This window comes from Nelumbo nucifera, chromosome 1 (genome assembly GCF_055504915.1).
Source record: "Nelumbo nucifera cultivar China Antique chromosome 1, China Antique-T2T, whole genome shotgun sequence".
In the NCBI taxonomy this organism is placed as follows: domain Eukaryota; kingdom Viridiplantae; phylum Streptophyta; class Magnoliopsida; order Proteales; family Nelumbonaceae; genus Nelumbo; species Nelumbo nucifera.
Genome location: NC_142649.1, coordinates 47,571,152 through 47,590,095, shown reverse-complemented (window position 1 = coordinate 47,590,095; position 18,944 = coordinate 47,571,152). Strand labels below are relative to the sequence as shown.

General features: G+C 41.0%; 1 protein-coding gene across 6 annotated transcripts in view; it reads right to left on the bottom strand.

Annotated features, from left to right (window-relative positions):
• Positions 1-5,117: 5,117 nt before the first annotated feature.
• Positions 5,118-18,944, bottom strand: part of LOC104590423 (putative acyl-activating enzyme 16, chloroplastic) — a 120,105-nt gene continuing 106,278 nt past the window's right edge. For 2 of the 6 annotated variants that reach the window (XR_016081370.1, XM_010249090.2), the window contains 2 exons: positions 5,554-5,611; positions 5,118-5,467 (listed from right to left, as the gene is read on the bottom strand). Coding sequence is in view for 3 of the 6 variants with exons in the window: in XM_010249090.2 (XP_010247392.1) it covers positions 5,375-5,467; positions 5,554-5,611 (151 nt within the window). In the remaining 3 variants the exon portion in view is untranslated. Of the gene's footprint in view, positions 5,468-5,553; positions 5,612-15,689; positions 16,057-18,944 lie in introns of those variants that run through there. The other 4 variants (XR_016081371.1, XM_088896644.1, XR_016081372.1 and 1 more) reach the window with 2 other exon arrangements.

Sequence of the window (18,944 nt, the reverse complement as noted above, 5' to 3'; positions counted from 1 at the left end):
AGAACGAGGACAAATCAGCTCGGTAAAAAAAAAAAAGGAAGAAAGAGAAAAGAGAAAACAAACACTACCCCGACTTACCACCATGGTGTGAGTTGTGGCACGAGCGCCTATGAGATTTGTAGGAAGATCAGCCCACTGCGCGACCCCCTTAGGGCAAATGGCCTTCTTGCTTTTTCGAAGAGCGTAGCTCGGCGTCAACACGCTCCCAACCTCCTCGTGACTTCCCGAGCCTGAAGGCACAGCCCGGGTATAGGCAGTATCGGCATAGGGAGCCCCTGCCACTTCTTGAACTGAAGGGGGCACCTCGGGCTCCCCAAGAGGCTCCATTCTTGATGCCTCGGGCTCCACAACTTGGGAGGGATCGGCACGGACCCACTTAGCAGCTCGCTTCCTTCTCTTCATGCCAGCGAACAAGTTCGCACCTCGAGTCTTCTCTGCCTCCATAACACCTGCAAAAAGGAGCTCGGCGTCAGAAGATGGGAATAAAAGCAAAAGCAAGTATCTTCGTCTGAGCAAGAAACCTACCCGAACTCAGACCGGCTTGAATAAGCTTGTCCTCCGTCAGGTAGACTTCACATTTGAGCCCTTGCCGGGCCCGTACACGGAGGCGGCGCACCTGACTGATTAGGGGCCCGACACATGACAGCCGCCCCCCAACGGCCACCTGCCACCGCCATCTCAGACGTGGCAGGGACGGCCCTAACAAGGAACAGTGGAGGTTATGACACCCGAACTAGCAACTGGCAGTGGAGGTTCTGACACCCGAAATGACCCCCAATCTGGCAGAGGAAGTGACCCGATCTGGCAGCGGCAATGATACCCGAATTGACAAGGGTTCGGGAGTAAGTATACAAGGTGACTATAAAGGTCCCCATCTCAGGGGGAAGAAGGTATGTGATTCTTGCGCTTTCTGGTCTTAGAATTTCTCACTTCCCTTGCCTTCTGAAGAGCACTAACTTGAGATTCGGAGTGTTCCAACTGGGTTCCTCCCCGAAAGTCTCCATTTTCTTTCTTGTTTTAGGCACCTCCAATCTCGTCAGAAGCGAGGTAACCGGCAGCTAAGACTGACCGGATTGCGCACCATCAGATAATTAGATTTATCCTTCAGATCCTTCTGTTTGCTACCTCTAGTGGCTGGTCCTCTCTCTCTCTCCCCAACTCCTATTCAGATACACACCACCAGGTCTTGCTACCATTTACTTTATTGTTCATTTATTTTTAGCTGCTCCTTTTGATTTCTATAGTTGTTTACTTTTATTGTTTACATTTATTTATTGAACTATAGAACCACTAACCAGATAGCGACCTTCATATTTATTTAATCGTAAAATATCATTTTGATTAACTGGTGAAACAAATTGACTAAGCCTCCATTTTGCTGCATCTTGATCTTTATTGTCAAGAAGCCTTAGCTTCAATTTTAAGGGGAAGGATTTTGAGCTTGACTAATTCACAAGCAAAGAATTCATATTTGAATTCAAAGATTTTGTAAGTTCTATCAGATTCACACCCCTCTTGGGTAAGACCATTAGTCCCAACATATCCGTCAATAGTGAGTTGATTTTGGTGTTAAGTGTATTTTATTATGGGAGCTTCACTTTTAGGTGATACCTTTGGTGGAGGAAGATGATCTTCGTGTTGATGATTTATAGACTTCTGATGCCATTTGTATAGGCCTCATGATTGATTTACTCCTAGTGCTTAGTTTACCTTTCACCTAAGCAATTTACTTAGACCTTGGTGTTTCTTGTCCTTTTTATCTTTTTCTGATGTTTTGTTTTGTAATCTAAGCTTGAACGAATGAATTTTGCTTTTGGATAAATTACGAAGATGCCCTTGTACCATTGGGTCAGTGACAAATATCTCTATGAAGTTTCATTTGTTACAAAGACCCCCCTTGAACTTTCACTTGCGATAAATACCCCTGACCATTAATTTAGATGATAGAATACATTAAATTACCAAAATGCCCACCTGAACTTCCTTATTTTATTTTACTTGCCCTTTTCTCTTAAGCCTTAATTGACAAAAAATACCACCATTTTCCGAAACGGAACTAGCTAAAATAACAAGAATCATTGCATAGGCATAATTTTTTTTTTTTTAATTTTTGATTCATTTGACTAATATGAATGCTTTCTTCATCTTAACATATAAAATTTATCCATTCCTTTTCCCAATAAATCAAGAAAAACTAAATGAAACCATAAGTTTATATCTATTAGAAAGAAACTTCTACGATTTCAGTTGAGTATTAAATCTAGCCAAAAATATACAATGATCTATTGGAGCAACCAAGAAGATTTCAATATTATATTTAAAAAACTAATTGAATCATTAATAGTTCAAAAATAAGAAAAGGTAAATTTAGGGATTTAAAAAATTTAAACAGCTTAATGAGAATCTTTTTCGAACTTAAATGATGGAACTCTAACAAAGGGGGTTATTTGTTGCAAAGTGAAAGATCATGGGGTTTCTGTTACAAATGAAAGTTTACGGGGGTATGTCACCGACTCCATAGAATGAGGGGGTCTTTGCAACCCTTTGTTTTCTTATGGTTAGAAAATGAAATAAATGCATTAATATTGTAATCCTAATTGTCAAGGCAACGCCGATGCGATAATGCTCCCTTTGAGGCTCGCCTTGCCTAATTGCCAAGCAGTTTTTATTTTCTATTATAACTTTTTTGTCTAATCAACACATTCTCTTCTTCTATACTTTCTACTACTACTACTACTACTATAACAAATATGAAAATTATGAATAATTATCAAGAAAATATGGTTACGATACCTATGGAACTACCTTAGGATCTATGTTTTTTACATAGAAAATCCATTGCCTAGGCAACACCTAGGTGCCTGCCTAGGCAACTAGGTGACAAGGTGCCCCTTATTGCCTATCATCACCTTGGCGCCTTTAAAACTATGATTGTAATTCTTGGGCAAACCAAGAATCTCAAGTGAAAGGATGACATCATCATTTCCCATTAGTTTCTTAATGTTAAAGTTTAATAGAGGGGTTAATTTGTATAATTTCTCTAAAATGTCAAGGGAGGAATTTGGAGAGGTCAAAGCACAGGGGAGGTTAAATAATTGGGCTAATTACAAATTAGTACCCTATACTTTGGGGGTAATAACACTTAAGCATACAAGATTCTCCTTTTTCTTCACTGTTCACTTTCTAACTTCAAAGATTAAACTTAGGACACAAACTAGCAATAGCATCCATAATTCTCTCTCTCTTTCTCTTCCTCCTCCTCCCCCTCTCTTCTTTATGTCCTCCATTCTTCCCTCTACCATTGCAAAAAATCAGAACACAAGATCTACTACAACTAAGCTCACCTAGGGAAGCTTCATGATTCATCACCCATTAACAACACCAAGTTACAGATCGAGATCATGATCATTAAAGATGGATTGAAGATTGACCACACGATGAAAGAAAGATTGGGCGGTGTTTTTTAAGGACAACCATCAGTGTCAAAAGGCTTTACTAGTAGGGCTGCAAATGGATCAGAAAATGGTATATTCGATCCGATCCGATAAGAATCCATCAAAATTTTAAGGGTATGATTCAAATTTGAATTCGGATATTTTATCAGATATCCATTTTCAAACCCAATTCAATTAGAATTGTAATAAAAAAATTTATGATATAGTATAAATAATATATTGTATTATTTATATAATATAATAATACATTATAATATATAATATATAATATAGTTATAATATACATATATAATATTTAATATTTCATAACTAACGGATCGGATCAGGTCGTGGTGGATCAAATCATGGTATATTCAAATTCAAGCCATTAAATAGATGAATTGATTTTTCCGATCCAATCCAAATTATTAGGTTCAAGGGAGGTATCCGTATCTGGCTCTTATCGAGTTGGATTCGGATTTGAATTATATCGGTTCTGACTTATTTTTAGCCCTGTTTACCAGATGTAAGCCGTTGGAACTTTGCTCTTCCCTCTTAATACTAATGACTCAAGAATAATACGGGGCTTCTATCCTATTAGGCTATTACTTCATCTAGATCGCTTATTGCTTTTACTCACATATAGGGTTTTTGCTCTTTGTTTTTAGTTTTAGTTTAGTTCTTTGTTAACATCATATGATCTTGAACTACTTTTCCAACCGAAGAATTTTTTTTGTCTTTGTTGTGTATGAGTGTATCAAGTAAAATTGCATTTCTGTGTAAGCTGCTACACAGAGTATTATAGTTGATGCACCGCTCAAGCATCCAAATCCGACTATTCAAAGTGATATTAGTTCAATTTGACTATTCCAGACTGAACTAAATCTGGTCTCTAATTTTTTGTTCCAGACTGACCATTCCACACTCAACTATTCAAAGTGTCTATTGGTATTAAATAATCTGATAGTGTATAAATTCCAAGTTTCCCTCTCAGATCTTCGGACATTTTCTTCTTTCTCTTGAACGAGTTCAACAACCACTATGGATGTTGCCATTCTCTCCCTGATGTGTTGATGAGGGCCACCGATGTCATAATCACTGTACCTGTGCTGCTGCGCTCAAGCATACTGGTGCCCGTATAACAATGGTTTACATCAACCCCATCTGTACCTGTGTACTTTGGGGTATTTGTGAAATTAAATGTCCTGAAAATGATTTGATTAGTTTGTTTAATGAAATACAGTATTAGATGCTCGGTTTGGGTTTGTCGCAGAGAGAGGAAAAGGGGAGGAAATCGGGGTGAACTTACTTGCATGGGTGCTTGTTTGGATTTGTTGCAATAGTGGGGGAATAACGGAGAGAAGGATAATGGAAGTAAAAGGAGAGAAAGAGAGAGAGAGAGAGATTATAATGTTAGTTTAACGGAGTTAGACTTGAATGTATCTCCTAAAGTTCAGGGTACTATAATATCACACTTGAAAGTTTAGGCGCTTAAAGTGTCACTAGCGGTCCCTTAATTTAGCATAAATAATTTGTTAGAAAAAACGGGAGTTTAAATCAATTTCCCTAAGAAAATATTCTCCACGGATGCAGTTGTATGTTACTCTTGCTGTTTTAAGTTCCGAGATCATGTAAATCAGTTTCCTGATCTGCAGGTTTCCTAAGAAGTTGGTGGCTATGATGGATCTCTTTAAATTTGGCATTTAAATTTCTGCTTATTATAAAATTCAAATATAATTAACATTCTAATATAATCAATTTCCTTTTTTTGCAGGCAATGCTAAATGTGCATCGAATTCTCATGGAAATACTATTGTTATGCTGGCAAAAATATTTTTCCCATTTCTCTGGTGGATGTTAGGCCACTACTACCAGGAAATTTCACAGGGGGCGTACATATAACTATCAAGAAAGCTTCTGAAAAAAGAGAGAAAAAGAATCTAATGGTAGAGTTCCGCAATTTGATCGCTGTATCGAGCTATGACTCTGTCCCTCCTTATTTTCATGGTTGGGGTCATTAAGCCATTTTCAATCTGCAATTCAAAGAAAAATTTTGCCAAATATCATATCTAGTCAATCAATCAAATGAAGAGCAATGGTAAAATCACTGGAAATATACCGTAAAGGGTTCTTCTACTAACAGAATTGGTCCAATCTGAAATGAGCAGTGTGAGGTCCTGCATGGAGGTCAAACTAGTTACACAGGTTTCGGGCAAAAGCAAAGTCCATTTTTTTTTTTTTTTGTCTAGGATTCAAATATGATACAAGAAAAACATGATACTTTGGAAAACCTTGTAGTGATATTTATCAAAATTCACTGGGGGGTTAATTGGTCAAAGTCCTCCTGAACCGGCAGCATAGATTTTCCCTTTTTCCTATACAACTGGAAGGAGGTGCTATGATGGTAAAATAGGACATAAAAGATTAAAATAAATGCATGACAACAGGTTAAAAGTTGAGAAAGCCATAGAAGGTTTAGAAGCATTGAATAATTTGATACTTGTAGTGTCATCAACTGATTTACCCTGGTTGAGGATCAACTAGTGACACTAACAGACGTGCAGTCAATGACTACAACATCGTACAACCTTTAGTGAGGAAGGGTAAATTACAAATACCCCCTGTACTATGGTGTTTGTGATAAAAACCCTCCTCTGTTATAATCGTGAGACAAAGACCTCCTTCCCTTAGTTTTTCATAGGAATCCGCCGTTGGAAAAAAAATACTGTTCATCTTCTCACACGTACACAAACAGTAGTGGCGGTACCTTAGATTGTTTCACATTTCTCTCTTTCCCTCTCTTTTTTCTTCCCCTTCCTCTTTCTCTCCTCCCCTTCCTTATTCCCGCTTTCCTCTATTTTCCGTTCCTCTTGGCCATAGCCGCCACATGCATCTTGTTTATCAGTTGGCTCAAATGAAATGAGAATTGAAATTCTAATGGTCCAACCAATCAAACCTGGTTTCGAGTAACAAAACTTGAGATTTCAGTAGAGAGTGGAAGTTCTTCTGGGGGCCCTTATCAGTTATCACAATAGAACTAGCACTAGAGAGTGCAAACTGCACAACATATTTTCTTCCATAGGATGCTTTAAAACGCTAAAATGAGAGTGAAAACAAAACAAACAGCGCTCCCGCGCTGCTCCGGGCAACTGGTCTTCAAGATTGCTCGTACTGTCGTCGACGACATTGTCGTCGGAATCCGACGTTGCGACGAGTTCCGGTAAGAAAAGCACGAAAGGGACACCGAAGAAGAGAGAAAGTTCAGACGGTGCAAGTGGCAATGGTGAGGGGCGGAAATGCCTGGATTGTGCCACCGACAAGACACCGCAGTGGCGGACCGGGCCCATGGGTCCGAAGACGCTTTGCAACGCATGCGGTGTCCGATACAAGTCAGGGAGTTTGGTCCCAGCAGAGTACCGGCCGGCAGCGAGTCCGACATTTGTTCTCACGAAACACTCCAATTCGCATCCTTCACGCTAACCCAATTTTCGATGTATCTAGCCGTGAGGATTATTTAATCCATCACCACGCTGGGCCCGATTTCAGGCAGCTAATCTGATTGATCAGTACGGTTTAGCGGATTCACTCGTGCAGAACTCAATTCAGCTCGACAGTTTTAGCAGACATAATTCTCCGGAGAATTTCCGTAATTTTCTGATTTTCTTGTCGTAAGAGATCCGATTTTGGTCCTAACTTTGAAACTTCGTAGGCTTTAAATTCTCTGCCCTGCCGCGGAATTACCAAGCAAAAGAAAATGGGGAAGAAGGAAAAGGTGGATATGGTACTGAAATGTAATGTTTCTGTTCCTTTTCTTTTCTTGTCAATTCTTTTTGCTTTCCATTTCTGTTGCCCGGAGGAGCGCGGGAACTCTTGCTTCTCGCTTTGGCGGGAACTGACATCTCTGGACGAAATATCGAGTTACTCTTGTTGTTCTCTGGTTGGAATTCTCGTGTTTTGGACACATCATCCGTGCGCACTTTCATCCCAGAAATCAGTTGCAGCTTCTGATTCGATTCCTCCACAAAATTCGAGAGCCATTCAAGCTCAGCTAAGTCATCGTACTGTCAAAAACCCCTTGTACAACGCGTTCACTGGAGGATTAAATATCCTGATGATAATGCTCCACTGCTGCCGATTTCGATTGTGACTCTGGCCTTCATCGTTGGTAAGGCAACTTTGAGGCTTGGGAGCAGGCCTTGCAGTCTGTTTTCAACAACTGAATTAGCCGCTGCAACGAGTTGTGGCGGTTATGGCCGATAATAACGAAAACAGAGGAAAGCGGGAAGAAGAAAGGGGAGGAGAGAAAGGGGAAGGAGAAGAAGAGAGATCGGGGAGAAGAGAGAAATGCGAAGGAATCAATTATCTGAATACTTAGGTCGGGGAAGATGACCAGTGTTTTTTTCTCAATTGTCTGAATAGTTATTATAATGAGAATTAAAAAATATTGTAACTGCAGATTTCAATGGAAAGTTAACGGAACGGAACGGGGTCTTTGTTTCTAATTTTTCTAATCTAGAATAAAGGACATAGAAGAGAGGATACAGAAACATAATTCTCTACTCTCCCTATTATCTCCTTTAGAATCTGTCTCTAATTTTTCTAATAAAGTCCAATTTTTATGTTTCTCTTTCCTCTGTCTCTCTCTTTCTCTCTCTCTCCATTAGACTATATGTCCTTTTTCTAACTTTTCTAATGAAGTCCTATTTTTATGTTTCTCTCTCCTCTCCTTACTCTCTCAGTCCTTTAGATTTCTCTCCTCTTGGTTATGTGGCTTCTCTCTCCTTTATCACCTTTCTCTCTCTAACTTTTTTAATGAAATCCAATTTTTGTGTTTCTCTCTCCTCTCTTTACTCTCTCTCCTTTAGCTTCTCTCTCTTCTTGGTTACGTGGATTCTCTCTCTCTCCACTCTCTCCTTTTATTATGTGTCTTCTCTCTCCCTTCTCTTACATATCCCTTCTCCATCTATTTTTTTCTGATGAAGTCCAACTTTTATTCTCTCCTCTCTCTTCTCTCCTTTAGATTCTCTCCATCCTCATTGTGTGGCTTCTCTCTTCTTTGTATCATTTTTCTATCCTACTGGTGTTTTTTGGGTGAATTCCTCTTGGTTTAGTGAGAGGGAATTTCTTTCATAAAGCTGACTCAAATGGATATTCATGATCCAACCTAACCCAACCCTTTTTTCTTGACCCATATTCAACCCACATCTTAAATGGATGGGTCAAGTGGATTAGGTCAGAAATTTCCACCCCTACCTCCAATTTAGATTCTAAATGCTTACTATAGGATTTGGGGTTTGCTGAAGAATTTTTTTGAACAACCTTTCAAATGGTCATGGGAGAACACTACATGGTACCACATTCATTCTATAAGATATCGTTACAGTAGCCAGTGCAAGTTGACAGCTAAGCATCTAGTGTATCCTAGTTATTGGCTGCAGCCTTCATGATTGGACGAATGCCCTTGGGGACTTATTAGGATTTGATAGCAGCACCACTAGAAAAATCTCTTATCAGTCTAGAGACTCTAAACAGTTCCTACTGGAAAGACTAATGGTTAATTTTTATAATTGACAAATTAAACTCACAGCCTTTGCCTATTTGTCATGTGGCCACAGTAATTTGTTTTTTTTTATTGTTTTCCTAATTTTGATGTTAATTGGAAAAAAATTCAGTAAACAATGGATTACAAGTTATAAGTAAATGGGAAGAATACAAATACTAGAGTACCCTATTCGGCAGTTCAAAAGGTTAGACAACTGTTATATAGATGCATTTAAATGAGGATTTATAATTTTGGGAGTCAATGAAGCAGGCATATTTTGGAGAGTTGGACACAAGTTGACTTGTGGATATGTGTTGATTCATGAGTCCCCTCCAAAGGTGGGATGCCCATGCAACTAGGGCTGGCAATATTTGACATGACATGTTAAACATGACATGAAGTTAGTTGGTTTGGGATTATTTAAATCGTGTTCGTGCCAACTTGTTTAACAGGATTAACAAACATGCCAATTTCAAGTTGACCTGCTTAACAAAAATGAAATGTTTAATGACCCGTCAAGAATTGGATCATGGATGTATGTTTTAGTTTTAATTTAGAGATGTTGGTTTAGATTATATTTGGATGAAATACTATTATGGTAGGTAAGGATGACATTGAATGCTTTTTATAATTTTGTTTAGGTAATGGATGATTAAATGTTCACTTTACTATTTAAATATATATTTTTTATTTAATTTAAACAGGTTAATCATGTTGATTTTGTGTTAATTTGGGTTATACGTGTCATTTAGTATAGAATTAATTAAACAAGATATCGTATTAATGCAGGTTATGTGGGTTGTGTCGTGTTTGTATTTGAAACTTTGACATGATTAATTAATAGTGTCTTGTTTGAGAATGTGAGCTTTGCAGCTTGTTGAAAGGTTATTATTCTGTAAGTTTAGTACCGTAGGGGTACTTTGGTACTTTCAGCACCTTGAAAGGTTATTATTCTGTAAGTTTAGTACCGTAGGGGTACTTTGGTACTTTGCACCTTTTATTTTAAGTTGTGTTGCCCTAGTATAAATAATAAAAAGCTGGCGCCGCCAGCCTCTTTTGAGTGACTCCAAATCTCTCTTTCTGCTCTCTTCTCTCTTCTCTCTTCTCTCTTCCTTTCTTCCTACTTCTCTTCTAGATAACATGGTATCAGAGCGGGACTGTGAGATCTGAAAGAAGAGATTGAGCAAACCTTTTCTGTCTTCTCCCTTTGCCAGCTACAGTGAGATTTATTGAAGATCCAGATCCAGATTCAGATCGGGTTGAAGTACTCTCTCTCCCTTTCTCCTTTTTTTTATTTTTTCTGGTCGTTTGCCAGAACAGAACTGGTAATAGGTTCGGTTTGTTAATGTGAGGTGAGCAGCACCCTCTTCTTTCCTTTTTTGTGGGATCAGCTAATCCCTGTAATAGACTGTTGGTCGGTGATGACCTTTATATGCTGCGACAGCAGCCACACTTGATTTGTAGGTCAAGAGAGGACCTGTACATGCTGCTACAGCAGCCATACCTGATTTATGGTAGGCCAGTGATGACCTGTGATTTATGTGTAACAGCAGCTGATTTTTGTTTGAAGAACTGAGATTTAAAAGAAGGGAAAGGAGGGGAGTGGTTGTCTCTAATTCCCTGGTGCAAAGGTTTTTATTGGGGTGTTTGGCTGCTTCTTTTTGGTCTTTTTGTGTTCAGTTGGAGTGTAACCTGAAGTTGTGATTAGGAGTGGTGAAGATTCTGCCACATCTGGAGTCTCCTTAATGCATAACGGAATAAGTGGGCGTATAGATTTATCCTTCGCTATGGCTGTTATACCCCTAGATGGTTTGAATTATTTAGAATGGTCGAGAGGGATCAAGTTATACATAACTTCAAAGGGAAATATTATTTAGAATTATTTAGATGGTTTGACTCGAGGGAGGATATTATTAATTCCTTCCGTGACCATTTGGAACTCTATGTTAGAGCAATTTGTCAGATGGATTCTTCTCCTCCTTCAACTTCATTTGCGTCTACATCAGGCAGCTCTACCACAGCTTTCCATGTATCGTCTCATCCCCCTAACTCTCATTGGATAATTGATTATGGAGCGTCAAAACATGACTGGTAAGTCCACTTATTTCCAAACCTACCACCTCCTCTCTGGAAGAGACAAGGTTGTTAGACAGTTTTGTATGCCCTTAGCTTCAATCATTTTGATGTACTTTTGTTGTTTAGTGGAAATAAATAAAGTGCATGTTTGATTCATGTTGTTTGGTTTAATTCTGTGTAAAACCCTAAAACTGGACATTTGTAGAGACTCATGTTAGTTTTAAATGTTCACAGCCGTTGGATATGTCTAGGGAGATTTATCCTGCCAAGGCTGATACTGGTGTGCCACCAAGTGTTGGGATGGCCTGTCTCAGCCATCAGGGTAAGACCCGAGGCACATACAGCATGGGATTACTTGAATCCTTGAACCGGACCAGATTTCCAGTCTTGCCCTGGACCTTGGAGATAGATGGGCAAAACTGGAAAGTTACACCTGACCCCTAGACTCGATTATGACACTTCACTAGGTGTTGGATCAGGCTGCCTTTGATATGCCAATCAGTGAGATCCTTAGTGGGGATCAAAACCTGGGTATGTTGGGGCAGTTTGAGAATTCATCTGAGTGGGTGGTCATAGTGACAGAATCAGCCACTTTGTCGGACAAAGGGTAATGATCGGGAATGCACTCTCTCTGATGGAAACCAAACTGCCGGCAGTTGATTTCAATCGTTGGAATTTTGTTTTTGCAAAATTAATATATTTACATATATATGTACGGTTTCAAAATGTTTGCAAATGGTTTTAATTCCCGGGATCCATGTGAGAGGAGAGTGCGGCACTGTTCCTTGCAGCCGAGGGAGAGGTCCTCTCTTGTCGGGCAGTGCTTGATCATTAAGGGCTGAGAGGTTAAGTGTAAGACCATTTAGGACAATACCTGATGGGCTAATCTTGCACCTGCCCACAGTCCCTGGGTTTTTATAAGATGGCTTGGCCCAGGGACCACTTAATGTAAGTGTTGGGCCTATAGGGTTCATACGATGGACTCAAGGGGTTCATTGAGATTTTCAGTGAATTTGGCTGGGCCTTGTATTAAAGGCTGGGCCGAACCCATGTGGCTGGTGTGTAGATCAATGCTTGGGTCCCACGCCATACAAAGAAGCCCAACTGGGCAGCAGATTGGAAACTAATTAAACACTGAATACTTAATGGGCCTAAAGCCCATTTCGAAGTGGGCTGATATGATCACCCATCAATGGGGCGAATTTGAGATTGCAGTTAGCAAAAAGGATTGGGCTCTTAGCCTTATCCACTCTTAGAGACCAAATTCAAATCAGATTTGTAACCTCCTGATAAGATCAGGAGTAAGCTAACTCTATCTGGGAAAAGGATTAAGAGTATCCCCTATCCAAATACTGATTTGGATTGGGATAACTCCTAATTAGGAGATTTCTTAATCAAGAAGAAAGGAGGAGATTTCGAATGTACCAAGAGGGAGAGAAATCAGATTTCGATCCAAGGGGTTTTGGTGAGCAAGAAAAGTTCCTGCGAATTGAGATTAGATCTCATTCTCTCCAGAAAAGAAAACAGTTCAGCCTTTTCGTTTCTGGAGATCTCCTCCTGCCGCCGCCATCTGCATTGTTGCAAGATTCGATCTTTGCAGAAAAGAAAGTCAAGAAACCAGTTCTTGACATCAGTCTTGCAAGAAAGACTGAAAGAATTCAGTGTTTAGTACATCCAGGGGATTCTTGTGAAGGATCCAGTGTGTAGGACGCACCCTGCTGGTTCTGTTCCATCCACAGCTGTGTCATCTTCAGCAGGGACAGATCTTGGAGCATTCTTTGGGCGTGAACACCAACTTTGGGAGATACTGCTTCTCCGGATCAGGTATAATCCTCCCATTTATCTTTTGGTACAGATCTGGTTTGATTAGGGTTCAAGTAGATCCTTGAATATTGTATTCTAAATTCAGGGAATATGATTCCCAGTTGGGAGAAGGTAGGAAATTTTTGAAATTCGCCCCACCCATTCCGCAACCTTTATGGCGTCCATTAGATGGATCCTACCATTCTTTCAAAGGTAAGACTAGATGATGGTTCATATTCTACCATAGTTGGTCAAAGAGCCATTTCTCTTCCCTTTGGCCTCACCCTGACTAATGTCTTACATGTGTTAGACAGTTTTGTATGCCCTTAGCTTCAATCAGAATGATGTACTTTATGAGTTTATTGTAAATGAATAAATGTGCATATTTGATTCATGTTCCTTTAGTATGTTTCTGTGTAATATCCGTAAACTGGACACTTAATGAGACTCGTGTTAGTTTAGAATGTTCACAGCAAGTGGGTCGGTCTAGGGAGACCTATCCTGATAAGGTTGACAATGTGGTGCCACCAAGTCGGTTGGGGTGGCTTGTCTCAGCTGCCAGGGTAAGACCCTAGGCACATACAATGTATGATTAATTGAATCTATGAACTGGACCAGATTTCCAGTATTGCCCTGGACCTTGGAGATTGATGGGCAAAACTGGAAAGTTACACCCGACCCCTAGACTCGATTATGATACTGCACTAGGTGTCGAATTGGGCTGTCTTTGATGTATCAATCAGTGAGATCCTTAGCGGAGGTCAAAACCTGGGTATGTTGGGACAGTTTGAGAATTCATTTGATTGGGTGATCATAGTGACAGGATCAGCCCCTTTGTCGGACAAAGGTAATGATCGGGGATACACTTTCACTAATGGAAACCAAGACTGCCGGCAGCCGATTTCAATCGTTGAGATTTGTTTTGTAAAATATATTTTATATGAGATATAGAAGTATATATATTATGGTTTCTAAAATGTTTGCAAGAAGGTTTTAATTCCCGGGATTCATATAAGTAGAGAGTGCAACACTGTTCCTTGCAACCGAGGGAGAGGTCATCTCTTGTCGGGCAGTGTATGATCATTATGGGCTGAGAGGTTAAGTGTAAGACCATTGAGGATAATGCTTGATGGGCTAATCTTGCATCTGCCCACAGTCCCTGGGTGTTACAAGGTGGCTTGGCCCAGGGACCATTTAGGGTAAGTGTTGGGCCCATAGAGCCCATTTGATGGGTTTCAAGGGGTGGTGTACTGTCCATAACAGTGTATTCGGCCAGGCCTTGTAACAAAGGCTGGGCCGAACCCATGTGGCTGATGTGTAGATCAATGCTTGGGTCCCACGCCATACAAGGAAGCCCAACTGGGCAGCAGTTAGGAAGGTTAAGTGAGCACATAGGCTTAATGGGCCTAAAGCCCATTTCGAACCGGGTCTATTTAATTAGTTAATTATGGGGCGAATTTTGAGATGGATTAGCTGATAGGATAGGGTCTTGACCCTATCCACTCAAAGAGTCCAGATCTGAATGTGATTCAGATCTAGAAACCTCCTAATGAGATTAGGAGAAAGCTAATATAATTTGCAGATAAGATGAGGGTTTATCCCTATCACCTAAAGAGAAGGCTGATCCAAATATGATTTGGATAAGCAGCTCCTAATAGGATTGGGAGTTGATCTTTTAGGTTAACAAAAGGAGGGGGCAGCAGCCTTAAGTGAGGGGGCGGCAGCCTTGCAAAAGGGTACTCCCATAGGTTTGGGAGTACCCTTTTGCAACTAATTGCGCTTTCAGGTGTTCAACACTACCATCAGACATATACTTAACCGTATAAACCCATTTACAACTAACAGCTTGCTTCCCAGGAGGAAGAGCAATGAGGTCCCAAGTATGATTATGATGAAGGGCTGAGAGTTCTTCTTCCATGGCACGGAACCACCCTGGAGAGGCAAGGGCTTCCTGAACATCTTTAGGAACAGTAATTGATGATAACAAGGTAACAAACTGGCGATGGGAAGCGGAAAGGTGAGTAAGAGAAACATAATGAGAAATGAGATGAAGGGTGCAAGTACTAAGTGCGGGTTTGGTGCTGGATCCGTCGACGAAGATGTAGCCGGAGGAGTAGTAGCTGGTGCACGTGGGCGATGTGTATACACATGACGAATAGGTGGGCGTTCAACAGGTGGTGGCACTGGAGGCAAGGATTTGGTCACGACTAGAACAAAGGGAGGAGGATCGACAACGGGAAGTGGAAGAGGAGGTGATGAGGAGGAAGAAGCATCACCAGACCCCAAAAAGAACGGAGTAGACTCAAAGAAACTGACATCAGCACACACAAAGGACCGTCGAGAACCAGGATGGTAACACCTATACCCTTTCTAGGTCAGAGAATAGCCAAGGAAGATGCACTTGAGAGAACATGCATCAAACTTGTCGTTCCCAGGACCCAGATTATGGACAAAACAGACACACCCAAAAACTCTTGGCGTAAGAGGGAACGGAGACAAAGTGGGAAACAAGACCTGAAACGGAGAATGACCATCAAGGATGAACGTGGGCATCCGATTAATCAAAAAACAAGAGGTAAGCACTGCATCACTCCAAAAAGGTTTGGGAACATGCATGTGATGCATTAGGGATCTTGCTGTTTCAAGGAGATGGCGATTCTTTCTCTCAGCCACCCCGTTTTGTTGTGGGGTGTAGGTACACGAGGTCTGATGTATAATGCCGTGTTGGTCCAAGTATTCCTGAAATGATGAGGATAAATATTCGTGGCCATTATCAAAACGAAAAACTTTGATATGGGTACCAAATTGGTTACGAATCTCAGCATAAAATTTTTTAAAAATGGTAAACAATTCACTTCTTTCTTTCATTAAATAGAGCCACGTCATCCTTGAAAAATCATCCACAAAAATGACAAAATATTTGTATCCATTATATGACATCACTTTATAAGGACCCAAAACATCTGAATGAACTAAAGAAAAAGGACTCGACACACGGTTATCAACCCTAGAACTAAAGGGAACACGATGGTGTTTCCCAAACTTCAAGACTTTTAGCGACGGATAACCAAATCGACAGTGCCACTGGAGAGGAGAAAGAGATGACTGGAGAGCTGTTGAAGTTCTACCACCACCACTGTCAAGATAATACAGTCCACCTGCTTCATGCCCTCCACCAATCTTCATCCCCGTCTTGAGATCCTGAAAGACACAGAGAAGGATAAAAAGTAATGGAGCAGTTAAGTGAGTTGGTCAGCATACTAATAGACATTAGGCTAAAAGGCAATTTAGGAACATACAGAACTAATGAGAGGGATACATGATCTAGGTCAACATTACCAACACCACAAATTGAGGATGTGGAACCATTAGCAAGGGTGACAGATTGTGATGTTGAGCAATGAGATAAGGAGGAAAACACACCTGGAGTTCCAGTCATGTGATCGGAGGCTCCAGAGTCAATGATCTAGGGATTGGGTGTAGATGCCAGACAAGCCATACTTGAGTGAGCAAAAGTCGCCGTGTTCTGCTGTGATTGGATAAACCTCTCATATTCATCACGGGGAACACTCACCATCTCCTTCATGGGACCATCTGTGGATGTAGGAGGCAACTGGTCAGATGAATGATTCTCCTGTCTAAAGCTGGAACTTGAGTCACCGGTCGTGGCATGATTGACCTAGGTTGAGGGAGGACCATGTAGATCATAACAATAATTGATGGTATGTCCATCCATACCACAGTGAGTGCACTTCCTCGGGCCTGAGCTACGTCCTTTACCACGGGCTCCCCCTGAATGTCTGCTCCCAGTACAACCACCACCACGATTATGAGTAGACCCACCATTGCCACTTCGGCCATATGCAGAACCACTACCACCACCATGACCAGACTGAGCTCCCCGAGCTCCACCTCTACCACCACGGCCTCTCGATGCAGTAAAGGCATATCTATCTAAGATATTAGAGTTCTCAGTAGATCCGATAGAAATCCTTCGAAGTCGAGCAAATACCTCTTCTAGGGACGAAAGAGCTGATCCCCCTAATATTTGAGCCCGTACTAGTTCATATTCAGACTTTAGTCCCACCAAAAATCTAGTCACATCAAGCTGCTCTCTCTGTTGTTGCTGAATCTTGACATCAGAAGTGAGAGGATGATAGACATTCAACTCATTACGTATGTTCCTCATGTTGGCATAGTACTCCTCAAGACTCTGATTGCCCTGTTGCAGATTAAAGTACTCTTGATAAAGCTGATAAACTCTGGTTGTATTATCCTGCCCCGAATACAATTTCTTCGCATGGTCCCACACATCTTTGGCAGTATCAAGGAACATGAAGTTCACACTAATCCTGGGTTCCATACTGTTCCACAACCATGTGATGATCTGAGCATCCTCTTGCTCCCAATCTTCATACTCGTGAGAGTCAGAGGAGGGTTTCTCCTCTCTGATGTGTTTTACCTTCTTCTTTGCCTTCAGAAAGACTTCAACGGATTTAGCCCAAGGCACATAATTCTCTTCATTTAACTTAATGGAGGTCATCTGAACATTCAGGTAGTTTGTAGGCACCATCACACTAGGTTTATAATCATTATTGTCTCCCATTATGTTATCACCAATTCTGCACACTTGCTGAATTCTATTATCACTGAGATTTGCACACTACACACCACTAGGTCACACCTGTCACATTGATTGCAACACTAATTGTTGCTGGAATGTGTGCTCTTTACACCACAAACCCTAGATCACACCTGTCACTCTGATTTCAGCACTTGTTGTTTGCTGAAAAGTGTGCTCACACCACAAACCCTACTCCTACAACTACCTGAAATCTCAACACTATATGATCATATCTCTCTTCCTTCAAAAAACACAAAGAAACCAGCATAAACCCTAACACTTATTGGCCGAAACCCTAGCATATGGTCTGAAACACACCTATTTAATCCATAACAGATATCATGCACTGAAATCTCTTACCTTATCGCTAAAGTAACACCCATACGAGCAGGAGAGCAGTCCACACACAACAGCCGCTTCACACACAACCGCCACACACAACAGCCACTCCCCACACAGTTCGGCCCTCTATTCTTCCTCTACTAGGAGAAGGCGATCTCAGAAATCACAGCAACCGACCACATACGACCTGACTGGAGGCATAGAGACCCCCAAGGGAAGAGGGCGATCACTCCTTTTCAGCCCTTTCCCTTATCTCCAATCGAACACAGAAAAAAAAGAGGAAAACCCTAGATAGGGTGCGCAGAGAATGAACCCTAGGCAAGCAGAAATCTAGGCAGATTTAACCTGCTCTGATACCATGTTAAAATTCAGGTCTGCCTTAGAGTTCGGCCTGACTGAGTTCAGTTATGTAGAAGAAGAAAAGGTGATAGAGAAAGAGAGAGAGAGAAAGAGAGAAGAGAGAATTCTGGTTCGAACTAACAGAGTCAACATTACTTCTCCCAGTCGGCTAGTAAGTATTTATATTATTATTAAAACAAGACTGAAAAGACCTATGTGCCCTTAAGTTAAGAGCACATGTTCCAATACAACACTACAAATCATCAACATCAACCAAGGTATAAAGACAGAAATACCCCTATGCTAACAAAAGTGATAAGGTCTCGTGTTCTCTCTTCTTGCTGCTGTCCTCTTCCTGGGTTCGCCGCCAGCTTCACAGTAGTTTTCATCATTCAGCTGATCTGATTGGAGATTCGATAAAGGGCTGAAAAAGGAGTTGTCGTTTTGAGGGCCTGAAGGTGAGAATGCCTCTGGCCGGTGCTGTGGTGGTCGTTGAAGTGGTACACTAGACCCTCTATTCAGTGTACGAAGAGGGCTGAACGTAGACAGGTATGAACATTGTTGTCGTGTGCTCAAATAATGGACTGTGAATGCTATTTTGTGCTTCAAAAGTTAGTTGTTGTGGAGCTTGGTGAGACTGATACGCATATCAGTCATGTTCTTTTTTTTCTTGCTCATATGTGTGCTGAAAGAAGAGTCGTAGACTGCTGAAGTCCACGACAACAGTGGCGTGGTGGTGGTTGCGTCGTGGTGGCTGACATATCTATGATTCTAAATGGTTAAA